General features: G+C 45.7%; 1 protein-coding gene across 5 annotated transcripts in view; it reads left to right on the top strand.

The window, feature by feature from the left end:
• ENO4 (enolase 4) overlaps window positions 1-17,827 on the top strand; it is a 249,582-nt gene that overhangs the window by 170,541 nt on the left and 61,214 nt on the right. For 4 of the 5 annotated variants that reach the window (XM_033943107.1, XM_033943106.1, XM_033943104.1 and 1 more), the window contains 2 exons: window positions 7,090-7,254; window positions 8,052-8,177. The exons of the other annotated variant lie outside the window; for it this stretch is intronic. In XM_033943107.1, coding sequence (XP_033798998.1) covers window positions 7,090-7,254; window positions 8,052-8,177 — 291 coding nt within the window. The remainder of the gene's footprint in view (window positions 1-7,089; window positions 7,255-8,051; window positions 8,178-17,827) is intronic. 5 annotated transcript variants of the gene reach the window in all.

The raw sequence follows: 17,827 nt of genomic DNA on the forward strand, positions 1-17,827 counted from the left end.
TGGCCTCTCTTAGTGGGAGGACTGACCCTGTAAGGGGGAAGGAGGAACTCTCAAGAACGCAGCAATCGGTAGTGAGATCACAGCAAGCTCAAGCAGCTTCTTTAAGCATTGAGGAGGCTACAGGTATTTTGGGAGCTACAGAGAACCAATCCTGCCAAAGTTAATGCCATTGTGCTCCCTGGAAGAGAGGGCAGAACTATGGACAAGTTTGGCCGTTGCCTGTATCAAAATTCACTTATGGCAACTAGAGTTTTGAATTACAATTTTGTCTTCACTTCATATCTCAAACATTTGGTCAACACCATGCCTGATTTTGTTAAATATATTCCACAACATCGACTTCCAGAGTTTCAACAGCTTTGTAACACTCTGGTTCAATTACGCATCAATCTTCCTATGATGCAATTGAACTTTCCTCGAGGGTCACTTCTTTTTCAGTGGCTATGCGCTGGCTTGCCTGGCTTCACACTGTAGCCATGGACCCGAATCTTCAATATCGTCTGGTCAACATCCCTTGTCAGGGCACTGAGTTGTTTGATGATTCTATCGAGGCAGCTACCAAACGTTTGTCTGAACATGAGAAATTGTTTGCTTCTATCATCAGGCCAAAGCCCAAGCCTTCTGCTGCTAAGAGTCCCAGGCCTCTTCCGTCATACTAGAGGTGTTTTCCGCAGCGGGCGGCTCCTTATTCAAGGGCTCCCCCTTAAAACCAACAGCAGCAACAACAAAGGCAGCAAAAGACTCAGACTCCTGCTGCACCCAAGGTCTCTCAGTCTTTTTGACCATCTAATCAAGAGCATCACCTCAATTGTTCTGCCTCTGTCCTCTCCTCTTCCCATTGGGGGTCGTCTCCATCATTTTTACCAACAATGGGAACTCATTACTTCAGACCTCTGGGTTCTCTCAATCATCAAGGAAGGTTACTCTCTTCATTTCATCCAGATTTATCCCGATATGCCTTCACGAGAGTATCCTTCCAATCCATCACAGACCGCCCTTCTTCTTCAGGAAGCTTAAGCTCTGCGTCATCTCCGTGCCATCAAGGAGGTTCCTCTAGAACAGCAGAGCAAGGGGTTTCACTCCCATTACTTCCTAGTTCCAAAGAAGACGGGCGATCTGCAACCTATTTTGGATCTCAAAGCACTCAACAAATTTCTTGTCAGAGAAAAATTTTGAATGCTGTCTGGCATCCCTATATGCCCTTCTAGATCAGAACGACTGGTTATGCTCTCTAGATCTCAAAGAAGCTTATACTCACACTCCCATTCATCCAGCCTCTCGCAAGTTCCTCAGATTTTGGGTGGGAAATCATCATTTTCAGTACAGAGTGCTACCCTTCGGCCTGGCATCATCTCCCAGAGTCTTCACCAAGTGCCTGGTGGTGGTAGCAGCAGCTCTGTGAAACCATGGTCTGCAGGTTTTTCCATACCTGGATGATTGGCTCATTAAAGATTCAACATCTCAGGGGGTTATTGTAGCGACCCATCGGACTACGTGGTTCCTCCAAAATTTGGGCTTCAAATCAACTTTTCCAAGTCCCAACTACAGTCCTCTCAGACCTTACAGTTCATCAGAGCTGTACTGGACACGGTGCAAATCAGAGCATTTCTTCCTCAAAAACGTCAGGATGCTCTCATTCAACTCTGCCAAAAAGTGTCTTGCCTATCTTTGATTTCAGCAAGACACATAATGGTTCTCCTAGGTCACATGGCATCTACTGTTCACGTGACTCCTTTTGCCAGACTTCACCTCAGAATTCCTCAGTGGACCCTGGCATCTCAGTGGGCGCAAGCTTTCGACCCACTCTCTCAGCACATTACAGTGACTCCTTTGTTGAGACAGTCTCTCCACTCCAATCTCTCTAGAGGTTTACTGTTTCAAACGCCCCTCATCAGAAGGTGCTCACCATAGATTCCTCGACCTACGCTTGGGGGGCTCATCTTGATGGACTCCATATTCAAGGCCATTGGTCCAGCACGGATCGTCAGTGTCACATCAATCTGTTGGAACTCAGAGCGATATTCAATGCTCTCAAGGCTTTTCAACATCTTCTTCACGATCAAATAGTCCTCATTCGTACAGACAACTAAGTTGCCATGTACTACGTCAACAAGCAGGGAGGAACAGGATCTCTCCCTCTTTGCCAGGAAGCTCAGAAGGTTTGGAATTAGGCAATCCTTCACAACACCTTTCTGAAAGCGGTCTACATTCAAGGCGAGAAAAACTGTCTGGCGGACAAACTGAGTCGTCTTCTGCAACCTCACGAATGGACACTCAATTCCTCGCCTCTCCATCACATTTTTTTCTCAGTGGGGGACTCCTCAGATAGATAATAATAATAATAATAATAACTTTATTTTATATACCGCAGTACCACAAACAGTTCAGAGCGGTTTACAGTGTAAGAGACTGTACATTTACAGCGAAGATACAATGAGAACTGTACATAATCAGTAAAGGTGTTTATACAGCGAAGAACAATGTAGATTTACCATGCAGGAGACTGTACATATACAGCAGAGATATATATATATATATATATAGTAGAGAGGCAGTGCGAGAGGCTTATAAAGAACAAAGCAGTGTACATCTCTTTGCATCTTCCCACAACAACAAACTGCCTCAATTCTGCTCCAGGATTTACTCTCCTCACTGCCTCGAGGCAGATGCTTTTCTTCTGCAATGGACGAATCAGTTTCTGTATGCATTTCCTCCATTTCCTCTCATTCTCAAGACACTCGTCAAACTCAGACATGAGCATGCCACAATGATTCTGATAGCTCCTCGGTGGCCCAGACAACCGTGGTTCTCCCTTCTACTTCAACTCAGCAGCAGAGAGCCACTACTTCTACCAGTTTTTCCGTCTCTGCTTACACAGAGTCAGGGGTCTCTACTTCATCCCAACCTGCAGTCTCTATACCTGACAGCTTGTGGTACCTTTCAACATAACTGCCAATCTACTGTTTTCTCAATCTGTAAAGGACATTTTAGAAGCTTCTAGGAAGCCTACCACCAGGCAATGTTACAACCAGAAATGGACTAGATTTTCTGCTTGGTGCACCATTCATCACAAGGAACCTCAATCTACCTCCTTGTCTTCAGTTTTGGGTTACCTGTTGCATTTATCTCAATCAGGCCTCTCAGCAATTTCTGAGCTTTGCGATCTTGGATCAGCATTTTCAGTTTTGTGTGCTTCCCTTTGGTCTGGCCACGGCTCCTCAGTTGTTCACCAAGATTATTGTGGTTGTGGCGGCAGCCTTGCGCAAGGAGGGCATTTTAGTTCACCCTTATCTGGACGACTGGTTGATCTGAGCAAAGTTACAGGTCGGGTCGGTTAGTACAGTTCCTGCAGTCGCTGGGATGGGTAGTCAATCTGTCTAAGAACTGGTTGGTTCCATCTCAGCGCCTAGTATACTTTATGGGAAAGGTCTTCCTGCCAGAGGCCCATGTGGTCAAGCTGCAGTCACAGATTCGCCTTCTGATGGCTTCCCAATGTCCTCAGGCTCATGTTTTTCTCCGGTTTCTAGGGTCAATGGCGGCTTCCTTGGACGTGGTTCTGTGGGCCTGAGCTCCCATGCGCCTGCTTTAGCAGGCTTACTGCAGCGGTGGTCGCTCCAGGTGCACGATTTGGACTCTCCCGTTCCTCTTCGGGGGTTAGTTCATCACAGTCTCCATTAGAAACATAGAAACATAGAAAGATGACGGCAGAAAAGGGCCATAGCCCATCAAGTCTGCCCACTCTATTGACCCACCCCATTAAGTCTGAATGCTAATGACCTGTTCCTTAACTCGACCCTCGTAGGGATCCCACGTGGATGTCCCATTTATTCTTAAAGTCGAGCACGCTGGTGGCCTTGATCACCTGCTCCGGAAGTCTGTTCCAGTGATCTACCACCCTTTCTGTGAAGAAATACTTCCTGGTGTCACCACTAAATATCCCTCCTCTGAGTTTGAGCGGGTGCCCCCTTGTGACCGAGGGTCCTTTGGGAAAGAATATATCGTTTTCCACCTCGACACGACCCGTGACGTACTTAAATGTCTCAATCATGTCACCCCTTTCCCTGCGCTCCTCTAGGGTATAGAGCTGCAGTTTGCCCAGTCTTTCTTCGTATGAGAGACCCTTGAGTCCGGAGACCATCCTAGTGGCCATCCTCTGGACCGACTCAGCTCGAAGCACATCTTTCCGGTAATGTGGCCTCCAGAATTGCACACAGTATTCCAGATGGGGTCTCACCATGGTTCTATAGAGTGGCATTATGACTTCAGGTTTACGGCTGACAAAGCTTCTATTGATACATCCCATCATTTGCCTTGCCTTTGACGAGGCCTTCTCTACTTGTTTGGCAGCCTTCATGTCTGCACTGATGATTACCCCCAAGTCCCGTTCCTCTGAGGTCCTAGCTAGCGTTTCTCCATTCAAGGAGTATGTTCTGCATGGATTTCCTCTGCCGAGATGCATGACCTTACATTTTTTAGCTTTGAAGCCTAGCTGCCATGTCGAGGACCAGTTTTCTAACGTGATCAGATCTTGTGTCATACTATCCTGTAGGTTGCTTTCACTTACTATGTTACACAGTTTGGCATCATCGGCGAACAGTGCTACTTTACCCTGAAGCCCCCGGGTCAAGTCCCCTATGAATATGTTGAAAAGGGATGGTCCCAGGACTGAGCCCTGCGGCACTCCACTAGTTACCTCCGATGTCTCAGAGAGGGTGCCGTTGACCACCACCCTCTGAAGTCTTCCACTCAGCCAATCACTGACCCATGCAGTTAGTTTCTCACCCAAACCCATTGATTTCATCTTGTTTAGTAGTCTACGGTGTGGGACACTGTCGAAAGCTTTACTGAAATCCAAGTACACTATGTCCAGAGACTCTCCCAAGTCCAGCTTTCCTGTCACCCAATCGAAGAAGCTTATAAGATTGGATTGGCATGACCTGCCTCTGGTGAATCCATGTTGACAGGGATCCCTTAGATTCCCTTCATCCATTATCGTGTCTAATTTACCTTTAAGTAGAGTTTCCATAAGTTTGCACACTATTGATGTGAGACTCACCGGTCTGTAATTCGCAGCCTCTGCTCTGCAACCCTTTTTGTGCAGAGGAACGACGTTAGCTGTTTTCCAGTCCAGGGGGACTCTCCCCGTACTTAGGGAGAGATTGAAGAGCATGGCTAACGGTTCCGCCAGAACATCGCACAGCTCTCTGAGCACTCTTGGGTGTAAATTGTCCGGTCCCATGGCTTTGTTCACCTTGAGTCTTGAAAGTTCTCTGTAAACATCAGCTGGTGTGAACTCAAAATTCAGAAATGGGTCTTCCTTGTTTTCCTTTGCTTCCAGCCGTGGCCCGTGCCCTGGCGCCTCGCAGGTAAAGACTGAACAGAAGTAATCGTTCAGTAGTTTGGCTTTTTCAGAATCTGTTTCCACATAATTCCCGTCTGGCGTTCTAAGGCGTACTATCCCGTCTGCATTCTTTTTCCTGTCGCTAATGTACCTGAAGAAGGATTTGTCCCCTTTTTTAATGTTCTTCGCTAGAGTTTCTTCCATTCGAAGTTTGGCCTCCCTGACTGCTGTTTTGACCGCTGCAGACTTTGTCCTGTATTCAATGTTTGCTTCTTTTTCCCCCGTTCGTTTGTACAAGAGAAACGCTCTTTTCTTATCCTTGACGAGGTACGAGACCTCATCAGTGAACCATTGGGGTTTCTTTTTTCTTTGTTGTTTAGTTACTGATTTTATGTAGCGGTGGCTACAGAATTCCAATCTGGTGCAGAGAGTGAATCTGGATCAGCCTCAGTGGACAGTTCTTATCACAGATGCCAGTCTCCTCGGTTGGGGAGCTCAGTGTCTCTGTCACTCGGCTCAGGGCTGTTGGTCACCGGAGAAGGCGTCATGGTCGATCAATGTTCTGGAGACCAGAGCCATCCGTCTGGCATTGCTAGCATTCCAGACCTTGTTGACGGGCAAGTCTGTTCGGGTTCTCTTGGACAATGCCACGGTGGTGGCTTATGTCATCATCAGGTGGGAACCAAGAGTCGTCTGGTGATGCAGGAGGTGGCTCTGCTCATGGTCTGGGCGGAGTTGCATCTTCTGGATATCTCGGCTTCCCACATACCAGGAGTGGAGAATGTCCAGGCGGACTTCCTCATTTGACAGGTGCTAGATCCCAGAGAGTGGTGTCTCGGGCCCACTGCCTTCGAGTTGATTGTTCAGACTTGGGGTTGGCCGTTCATGGACCTGGTGACCAAAAGTGTCAATGGCAAAGCACCTCGGTTCTTCAGTCGGCGCAGGGATGCTCTGGTACAGCCTTGGCTGATGATGTGCCTCCTGTATATGTTTCCAGGCATGGAGTTTCAATTGCGCATGCGTGCTAAGGGTTTTATTATGATTGATAATAGCCACATGACTGCAGACTCAAAGAGAGATGCTTCCAAAAGTACAAGGTATACAAGTTGATGTTGAATAGACAAAGAAAGCTGTCTGGTTAATTTCAAATTCTTAAATGGTGGACATGTCCTCAAAGAAAATTTCTAGTAGGATATTTAATAGAGCTCTGCAATAATATTGCTAGATCACTTAAATAACTATAGTTCCCAGCTTAAACTTTATTCTGGCTATAACAGGCAACCAATGCAATTTGTTATAATAGGGTTTGGGGCTTTTTTTTTAATGAACCCCAGCTTGTTGTTTGGTGCATCCAACTCTCTCAGACCCAACCCCCGGTTTCCAGCTGGTGTGGGACAGATGAGGAGGTACTTCTGGACCCACTTAGGTCACCAGGAAAATTTTTTTTGGAGGGGGAGCGGAGGGAGCTTTTGGGCTACTAGGAATTTCTTCATGGATTGAGTGATAGGACTTGAGCCATCAGAGATTAAATGGGGAGGTGGAGAATCCTGTTCAATGATGAAGGTTACTGCAGCTATGTGACATTTTATGTTGGTGCATATTATTTAATGCCATAGTAGTTAACATTCCTTTTATTTATTGCATTGAGTGTAAAATTATGCAGCACGTATGTTAAGAACATATCATTCTAACACTGAGCTTATTATATTGGTTCTTTTATCCTTTCTTGTTTTTTTTTTTTGCAATAGCCAGTGGTGAAGATTGTGTCATCTTTGGGTTGCTTAGCAGTAGCATGTGATCGTCTGGAACAACCACTGGACATAATACAAGAAGCTTGCAATCATCTCAATCTAGAATTAGGAAGAAATATTAAGCTTGCAATAAACTGTGCTGCGCATGAACTAATGGACTATGTATGTAGTGTGTTTAATATCTTTTTCATAATTGAAAGTGGAGTTCTTAGCCTAATTAACTAAAACATGATGTAATGGGTTTTGTAGTACACTTCTCCCTCCTGATTCGCTGTTTTAGGACTCCCGATTTCGGTTATTCGCGATTTCCTAAAACCGGAATCACTCCCCCCCTTGCCTTGCGTGACCAACAAACATTAAAATCTGGCCTATACAGTAGTTTGTCAACGTCAATGGGTATAAATACAGAGGAGCTTACATACACAGTGAATGAGCTTGTGCCACCACTAATCAAGTTCCTGCCTCTTGATGGAATATTGTTGGCTTTTACACAAACTCGCCATTTTCTGTCAGCCCTTAAGCAGACGCACAAAGATCTGACAGTGTGGAAGGGAACGTTGTGCATCATCGTAAAGGGTCAGAACAGTTGCAGGCACGCCCCGCATTCTACTTAGCGTTGCCTAAGACGTCAATGTAGCTATTGATAAGTGGTTAGATTGAAGGTTGCTTAATGTTATTTTGTTATATGGCCTTGGTAGTGAATGAGGATTTGGCTATTGCAACTTCTTTTGGAGAAAGCTTAGGGCTTCCAAGTGGAGGAGTGGTCTCAGTACACTGAGGTTGTAAGTTTGATTCTCATTGGGACCTGAGAGGGAGGCAGGGGTGGGTCAGAGTCAGTCCAAAAGTTATTTGCAAATTTTTAATATTTGCGGGCCGCTCTGCCCCTAACCCCTGCGAATACGGAGGGAGGAGTGTATATTACAAAATAATACATTTTAATAGCTTGTTCTTCTTCTTAGACCAAAGGGCAATATGAAGTAATAAATGGAAACTTCAGGAGTCCTGATGAGATGGTGGATATGTATGTGGATTTAATTACGAGATATCCATCAATCATTGCGTTAATAGACCCACTGCGGAAGGAAGTAAGATTGACTGCTTTTCTTACCTTTAAAACAATGATAAACTGTTCTTTGACTGCCAAGTAACTTAGAGCACCAGAGTGTAAAAAAATCGCAAACTCCATTTTCAGATCTCAGTGGCTTTATTTGCATATAACTATTTTGCATGTATTTGCCAAAATAATGCATTTAAAAGGTAGTTTGTAATCTTCACTGCTCACTTTGGTAGGTATCACTTGAAATCCTTTGATTCCTTATTGTCCTTCCAAACCAGTTCAGATACATGAGTTTGCCTTCTCTTGCAAACAGATAAATGAGAGCTACCGATTAGTGATATCACTGTTGAAGTATCCTGTGCAGGTTCTTGCTGGCAACTATTTGGTTATTATATGGCTCCAGAAAAACGAGGATAGATTGAGAAATCTGGATTTTCCAATGCAATAGGTGAGACATTTTAGACAGTAGGGTTATTTCCCTTTAGTTGCATGGTTGTAGAAGGAATCCACCCCAGATTTCACTCTGCCTCTATAGTACTTCATTGATCAGTTTAGTGCCCTCTAGTTTTTTCCTTCTGCATACATGGGTGCAGTTGTGTGTGTTCTGCTCTCCCCATTTTATTGTTTTAATTTGATGTAATTTAGTCCCCTTTTGGGTGATTTAGTGCTTGGAGCAATTTTAAAGCTTTGCCTGCAAGCTTTGTTTGCTTGAAAATTCACAGACTTCATTTAATCAGGGATCAAATGCAGGCTTAGGCACCCTTAGGAGGCTCAGCAATGTCTTGCAGGGTGCCGGCTGCGTCGATGCTCAACCGTCTGTTCCGGTGCGCATCCGATGGTCCGCGAGGGTGAAGGTATAGTCAGACAAGGGAATCTGACTGGAAGCCCTAAGATCAGCTTTGTAGGAACATTCCCAGCTTTGTGGCATTGATTATTGTCCTCCAGCTACTATGTGAGAGCTGAATGCAGGCTTTCAGCATTTCTAACTGATCCTGTCAGGTCATAGTGAGTACAAAGGCTGTACGCTGTGAGTGACATTGTGGGAGATGTGAAAAGTGGGTGTTTCTGCTTGTTCCCCCTCCTGAAAAATCCTAAAATCATCATTTTTAAAGTTTGGGAAATGTGAAAAATACTGTGATTTTGGCGCACATTTTGTGATGGTGTCCATCTTGGATTTTTAGTCATTTTAATTTCTAAAGCTCCCTGCTTCTTCAAATCTGCAAAATATGCCTGCAAACCTGTTAAACAGGAGCGGTCCCAGCACTGACCCTTGAGGAACCCCGCTCGTGACTCGGACTGGCAAGGGGTCACGAGCGGGGTTCCTCAAGGGTCAGTGCTGGGACCGCTCCTGTTTAACATATTCATTGACGACCTGGAGGCGGGAACAAAATGCGAGGTCATCAAATTCGCAGATGACACCAAACTATTCAGCAAGGTTGAAACCACGGTAGACTGCGAGAATCTCCAAAGGGATCTTACGACATTGGAAGAATGGGCGAAAAAGTGGCAAATGAGCTTCAATGTAGGGAAATGCAAGGTCATGCATATAGGGAGAAGGAACCCGATGTTCACTTACAAAATGGGGGGATCAATGCTAGGGGTCAGTAACCTTGAAAGAGACCTGGGAGTGATGGTAGACACGACACTGAAGGCGTCGGCACAATGCGCCACAGCCTCGAGGAAAGCAAATCAAATGTTAGGTATCATTAAGAAGGGTATCTCAACCAGAACGAAGGAAGTCATCCTGCCACTGTACCGGGCTATAGTGCGCCCGCACCTGGAATACTGTGTACAGTACTGGTCACCGTACCTCAAAAAGGACATGGCAATGCTTGAGGGAGTCCAGAGAAGAGCAACTAAACTGATTAAGGGTATGGAAAACCTTACATACACTGACAGACTGAAGAAGCTGGGGTTGTTCTCCCTGGAAAAGCGGAGACTCAGAGGAGATATGATAGAGACCTTCAAGATCCTGAGGGGCATCGAAAAGGTTGACAAGGACAGATTTTTCAATTTGAAAGAAACCACAAGAACAAGGGGTCACTCGATGAAATTGAAGGGGGACAGGTTTAAAACAAACGCAAGGAAATTCTTCTTCACACAGAGGGTGGTGGACACATGGAACACCCTTCCAGAGGCCGTAATAAGAAATAGCACAGTACAGGGTTTCAAGGATGACCTGGATAGGTTCCTGGAAGACAAAGGGATTGAGGGGTACAGATAAGAGCAGTGGAAAGTTTAGAGATAAGTGTTGAGGTAGGCATAAAATTAGTCAAGGACCGCAGATCAGGCAATATGCCTGATGGGCCACCGCGTGAGCGGACCGCCGGGCTAGATGGACCTCTGGTCTGCCCCGGCGGAGGCGACTACTTATGTACTTATGTACTTATGGAGTCCTTGGGCTCTCCTCTTTTGGATTCTTGCCAGGATTGTGCAATTTTGGTGCTTTTAGAGCATTTTTGCACTATATCTCACATGGCACAGCTGGGGGGTGGGGCTTCATTGTCCAGCTTAGCCTCTTTCCTACTGAAGCAGGTGACAAAACACTCATCTAGCCCAGCGGGGTGTTCCTCATGGTTTTTGGGGCTCAGCATGGCTGACCCTGCGCAGCTTCAGAAAGTTCAGTTTCACCATATTTATGTGACCGATGCCCCAGGAGCTGGACACCTTTTCACCATTTTTGAAATTTTTGCACTCTGGATTTTTCCCCCTGCGCAGCCCCAATCTGCCTGCACAGCATCTCTCAGGCGTGTTACTCCTTTGGACACATCCTAGACTTACCCAGCCGTGATGCTTGCACTGCCTGACCCTGATCTAGGGGATCCGGGTATGTATGATTTGCTTGCTGACCTCTTATTTACAGGTGCAGCATTTCCCGTGATGGGAAATCAGAGACTGTGTGCTAGATTTATGGATCCCTCTGGGATTTTGGGAGCCTGGAAATGCTCTCATGAGCTTGTGCCTATTTGAATTTGTAGCTTTGCTAGACCTTTACAGGAGGTCTTTTGGTTATTTCAATTGGCTCTTGCCACTTCTTCCTCCTGGCTTTGTGGTGTATACGTGCTACCTTCCCCTGGTACCCTAATAAGTGCGTTCTGGTCTTGGAGCAGTTTAATTCTGAGAGTGCTCTGACTCTTGCTAGAGTTATGCCATTCTGGGATTTTATGGCAAGAAAGTATCAGCAGCTTTGGTTCAGCCCAGGGTAGATTTTTGGTAGTGCAGTTGGCAAAATGTACCTTTTCCCCACAAACAAACTCTTTATGGAACTGTGTTTGATACACAAAAGAGTGCCACTTCTGATGGCTTTGAGTTAGCTAAAAATAGAGTCATAATTATTTATATACTTTGGAATTTACGGGCAGCCTATTCTCACATATGGGTGACGTCATCCACAGAGCCCGTATGCGACTGCCTCGCAAGCAGACTTGCTTGCAGAAACGTAGAAGTTTAGAGTCAGCCGCACTGCGCATGAGCGAGTGCCTTTCCGCCCAGTGCAGGGCGAGTCTCCTCAGTTCTCAGTTTTCCGCAGAGCCGAGAAGTCCGTCTTTGACACTCTGCACCAAACTTTTCTAATTCGTGTCTTCTCTCACCGCGGTTTGTATTACTTTTTGTTGTGAATCGCTGTGTTATTTATTTTCTTTCAGTTAAAAAAAAAAGAGACTATTTTTTTCTTCGTTCTACTGGCAGGGCAGGCCGCTTGGCCGCAGCCTGTGGGCTTTTACTTCGCTGCGGCCATTTTTCCTCCTATGTCCCAGACAGCAACGGGCTTCAAGAAGTGTACCAGTGCCAGTGTGCGATTTCACTCACGGACCCACACCGTTGGTGCCTCAAGTGCCTCGGGCCTGACCATAACCCTAATTCGTGCGAGCGCTGTGCTACTCTTCAACCTCGAGCCCTTAAACGTCATCGGATTTTAGTGGAGAAACTGTTCGGGATGGACTCTTCAGTCACACCTTCGACCACGAGCGTGACCCCGGTCCCATCTTCCAACGAGGGTCCTCCTGCTTCCTCTACTCCGACCTTGAGCCTCATCAGACCTTCCTCGTTTGGGACGTCTCTGACGTTTCTTCCCCTGAGCTTCCCTCAGGTCAGATACCTAAGCAGAAGGTTCTGGCAGTGGTCCTCAAGCTTTCTAAGACTTCTAAGTCAAAGCACATCTCCACTGCCTTTGGAGCCTATAGCCGCAGCAAGTGGTCCTGTTTCAGATGCAGATCCATCTTTGCTGGCTTTTCTCCAGACCATGATAGAGCAGCAGTTTGTCCAGTTACTGACCAAATTTGGGCCGACGCTGTCTTCTTTCATCCAGCCTGGGCAATCAGCAGTCTCCCACGAGGTCGAGCCTCTGTCTATGCCTCGAGCTGAACCTTTACACTATGCAAGGAGCAGAGTCTTTGTGAGTATCTGGTCTGACATCTATGCACTCTATGCAAGGAAGAGAGTCTTTGCAAGTGTCTGGTCTGGCCTCTAAGCAAGGAGTAGATTCTTCGCGAGTGCCTCGATAAGAATCCTCACACTCCATACAAGGAGCAGAGTCTTTGGGAGTGCTTCGAGATTCCTCCATCAAACCTCCTGAGTTTTGATCTACTGCTTCTAGCCCTATCCATTCACTTGTAGCATTGCCTACTTCCATCTCGAGACCTGCTTCTACACACCACTCTCGTCGTCGATCGAGGCCTTTATCGAGGCATCCATCCAGGCATAGCTCTTCTTCCCAAGAGCGACCTTCTTTGTCTAGGCCTCATTCCAGACCTTCCAGCTCTTCCAGACCACCAACTCCTCGATCGAGGTCTCAGCATCCAGACCTCGAGGACTCAGCTGCTTCCATTGCCTCGTCCAAGTCTCCATATTCCTCTGATGGTCATTTCTCCAGAGAGACTTCGTCTCCGACCCAGGCCACCTCGGGGTCATCGATTCCCTCTCGGGGCAAGGCCTTGGCGGATCAGCTGTCTTTCTCTGCTTTCCTTTGACAGATGGCTGATGACCTAGAACTTTAATTAGATGCTGGTTCTAAGTACTCCAAGGAGTATCTCGAGGACATGCATCTCCTTCAACCTCCTGCAGAGTCACTTAAGCTTCCTCTTCACAAGCTTTTGTCTCAGATTTTCACACGCTGCCTGGAGACTCCTTATACCATTCCTGCTGTTCCAGGCAAATTGGACTCCAGGTATAGAACTCTGCATTGTAAAGGATTTGAGAATTCGCAATTGTCTCACCAATCCCTTCTTGTGGAGTCTTCCTTGAAGAGATCCCATCCTTCCAGAGTCTATGCTACTGTTCCTCCTGGAAGGGAGGGGAAAACTATGGACAAGTTTGGATGTCATCTTTATCAAAATGCTATGATGGCCTCCAAAGTCCTTAATTATAATTTTAACTTCCTTACTTATCTCAAGTTCCTCATTGACCTACTTCCAAAATTTCTCAATTTCCTGGATACACAGAAGCACTTCAAATTCCAAGAAGTTATTGCTACTCTGTCACAACTCAGATTGCATCTTCTTCAGTCCTCTTATGATGCCTTTGAATTGTCAGCTAGGGCCACTGATTTCTCTGTAGCAATGCGCCGCTTGGCCTGGCTTCGTACCATTCACATGACACTATTCTTCAGGACCACCTGGCTAACATCCCTTGTGCAGGCAATGACCTCTTTAATGAATCCATAGAGGCAGCCACCAAGAAATTGTGTGAACATGAAAAATCTTTTGCTTCCACTGTCAGACCAAAGCCTAAGCCAGCTCCTGTGAAACCTTCACGTCTTCCTCCAATTTTCCAGAGGCGTTATACTCTGAGGGCGGCTCTTTATAATCAAGCGCCTCCCAAGAAACAACAGCAACAGAAGCAACAGAAACCTCAGCCTTCTGCTGCACCTAAGGCTGCGCAGCCTTTTTGACTGTTTAAAACAGAGCATAACCTCCATCGTTCTGTCCTCTCTTCCCCCCCCATAGGAGGTCGTCTCCATCATTTTTATCACCGATGGGAGACAATTATATCCGACCTCTGGGTGCTGTCAATCATCAGGGAAGGATACTCTCTTTATTTCACTCAGGTTCCACCAGAACTTCCTCCAAGAGAGTATCCTTCCAGTCCATCCCAGACTGCTCGTCTTCAGGAAGCTCAAGCTCTGCTTCGTCTCCATGCCAACGAACCAGTTTCTTTGGAACAGCAGAATAAGGGGTTTTACTCCCATTACTTCCTAGTTCCGAAGAAGATGGGCGATTTGCGACCCATTCTGGATCTCAGGGCTCTCAACAAAATTTTAGTCAAAGAAAATTTTAACATGTTGTCCCTGGCGTCTCTTTACCCCCATCAAGATTAGAATGACTGGTTATACTCTCTGGATCTCAAGGAGGCTTATACGCATATTCCCATTCATCCGGCCTCCCGTCAATATATAGTAACATAGTAACATAGTAGATGACGGCAGATAAAAACCCGAATGGTCCATCCAGTATGTCCAACCTGATTCAATTTAAATTTTTTAATTTTTTCTTCTTAGCTATTTCTGGGCAAGAATCCAAAGCTTTACCCGGTACTGTGCTTGGGTTCCAACTGCCGAAATCTCTGTTAAGACTTACTCCAGCCCATCTACACCCTCCCAGCCATTGAAGCCCTCCCCAGCCCATCCTCCAGCAAACGGCCATATACAGACACAGACCGTGCAAGTCTGCCCATTACTGGCCTTAGTTCAATATTTAATATTATTTTCTGATTCTAAATCCTCTGTGTTCATCCCACGCTTCTTTGAACTCAGTCACAGTTTTACTCTCTACCACCTCTCTCGGGAGCGCATTCCAGGCATCCACTACCCTCTCCGTAAAGTAGAATTTCCTAACATTGCCCCTGAATCTACCACCCTTCAACCTCAAATTATGTCCTCTGGTTTTACCATTTTCCTTTCTCTGGAAAAGATTTTGTTCTACGTTAATACCCTTCAAGTATTTGAACGTCTGAATCATATCTCCCCTGTCTCTCCTTTCCTCTAGGGTATACATATTCAGGGCTTCCAGTCTCTCCTCATACGTCTTCTGGCGCAAGCCTCCTATCATTTTCGTCGCCCTCCTCTGGACCTCAAGTCTTCTTACGTCCTTCGCCAGATACGGTCTCCAAAACTGAACACAATACTCCAAGTGGGGCCTTACCTATGACCTGTACAGGGGCATCAACACCTTCTTCCTTCTACTGACTACGCCTCTCTTTATACAGCCCAGCATCCTTCTGGCAGCAACCACTGCCTTGTCACACTGTTTTTTCGCCTTTAGATCTTCGGACACTATCACCCCAAGGTCCCTCTCCCTGTCCGTGCATATCAGCTTCTCTCCTCCCAGCATATACGGTTCCTTCCCTATGCATTACCTGACCTCCTTTTCTATAATAATTTGTAGTTCAAATCCCCTTTACCTCTTTGTTTTTGTTTTGTTAAGTTTGTATATAGTCTAGTTTATTTTAATGTTTATGTTTAAATGTATTACTTTTTAATATATTGTAAGTTTAATTGTTTTTTTAAGTATGTTCATCGCTTTGAAGTAAGATTAAGCGATTAATCAAAATTTTAATAAACTTGAAACTTGAATTTTAGTTGCCAGGCATTAGACCATTCCTCTAACTTTTGCAGATCCTTTTTCATATTTTCTACTCCCTCTTCGGCATCTACTCTGTCTTGGTATCATCTGCAAAAAGGCACACTTTTCCTTCTAACCCTTCAGCAATGTCACTCACAAACATATTGAACAGGATTGGCCCCAGCACCGAACCCTGAGGGACTCCACTACTCACCTTTCCTTCCTTCGAGCGACTTCCATTAACCACCACTCTCTGGTGTCTGTCCGACAGCCAGTTTCTGACCCAGTTCACCACTTTGGGTCCTAACTTCAGCCCTTCAAGTTTGTTCAACAGCCTCCTATGAGGAACTGTATCAAAGGCTTTGCTGAAATCTAAGTAAATTACATCTAGCATATGTTTTCGATCCAGCTCTCTGGTCACCCAATCAAAAAATTCAATCAGGTTCGTTTGGCACTATTTACCTTTTGTAAAGCCATGTTGCCTTGGATCCTGTAACCCATTAGATTAAAGGAAGTGCACTATCCTTTCTTTCAGCAACACTTCCATTATTTTTCCAACAATTGAAGTGAGGCTCACTGGCCTGTAGTTTCCTGCTTCATCCCTGTGACCACTTTTATGAATAGGGACCACATCCGCTCTCCTCCAATCCCCAGGAATCACTCCCGTCTCCAGAGATTTGTTGAACAAGTCTTTAATAGGACTCGCCAGAACCTCTCTGAGCTCCCTTAGTATCCTGGGATGGATCCAGTCTGGTCTTATCGCTTTGTCCACCTTCAGTTTTTCAAGTTGCTCATAAACACCCTCCTCCGTGAATGGCGCAGAATCTACTCCATTTTCTCGTGTAACTTTGCCAGACAATCTCGGTCCTTCTCCAGGATTTTCTTTTGTGAACACAGAACAGAAGTATTTGTTTAGCACATTTGCTTTCTCCTCATCACTCTCCACATATTGGTTCCCAGCATCTTTTAGCCTAGCAATTCCATTTTTCATCTTCCTCATTTCACTAATATATCTGAAAAAATTATTGTCTCCCTTTTTTACATTTTTAGCCATTTGTTCTTCCGCTTGTGCTTTTGCCAAACGTATCTCTCTCTTGGCTTCTTTCAGTTTCACCCTGTAGTCCTTTCTGCTCTCCTCTTCTTGGGTTTTTTAATATTTCATGAATGCCAACTCTTTCGCCTTTATTTTCTCAACCACTAGGTTGAAGAACCATATCAGCTTCCTTTTTCTCTTGTTTTTATTGATTTTCTTCACATAAAGGTCCGTAGCCATTTTTATCGCTCCTTTCAGCTTAGACCACTGTCTTTCCACTTCTCTTATGTCCTCCCATCCTAACAGCTCTTTCTTCAGGTACTCTCCCATTGCATTAAAGTCCGTACGTTTGAAATATTTAAGGACTTTAAGTATCGTGCGGCCGCTCCCAACTTTAGCCATTATATCAAACCAAACCGTTTGATGATCGCTACTTCCCAGGTGAGCACCCACTCAAACATTAGAGATACTCTCTCCATTTCCAATATCGCTTTTTCCCTTGTGGGTTCTGTCACCATTTGTCTGAGCAGAGCCTCTTGAAAGGCATCCACAATCTCCCTACTTCTTTCCGATTCCGCAGACGGAACATTCCAGTCCGCATCCGGCAGATTGAAATCTCCCAACAGCAGAACCTCCTCTTTCCTTCCAAACTTTTGGATATCCACAATCAAATCCTTATCAATTTGCTGCGATTGAGTCGGAGGTCTGTAGACTACACCCATGTAGATAGAAGTTCCATCTTCTCTTTTCAGAGCGATCCTTATCACTTCTTCCTCTCCCCAGGTCCCTTGCATTTCGGTCGCTTGGATATTGATCTTTACATAGAGAGCTACCGTATTTTCGCGGATATAACGCGCACCTGTGTAAAACGCGCACAGGGGTATAGCGCGCAGAAATCACGATGATATGTACCAAAACTTTTCTATACCGCGCTCAGGCATATAACGCGCATGATGCCCGACGCTCCTTTCGCCCGCCCTGACTTTCCGTGCGCTGTCCCGACTCTCCGTTCACCCCCCCTGACTTCCGTGCACTGCCCTGACTTTCCGTGCGCTGTCCCGACTCTCCGTTCACCCCCCCTGACTTTCC

This window comes from Geotrypetes seraphini, chromosome 4, assembly GCF_902459505.1.
Source record: "Geotrypetes seraphini chromosome 4, aGeoSer1.1, whole genome shotgun sequence".
NCBI classification, from domain to species: domain Eukaryota; kingdom Metazoa; phylum Chordata; class Amphibia; order Gymnophiona; family Dermophiidae; genus Geotrypetes; species Geotrypetes seraphini.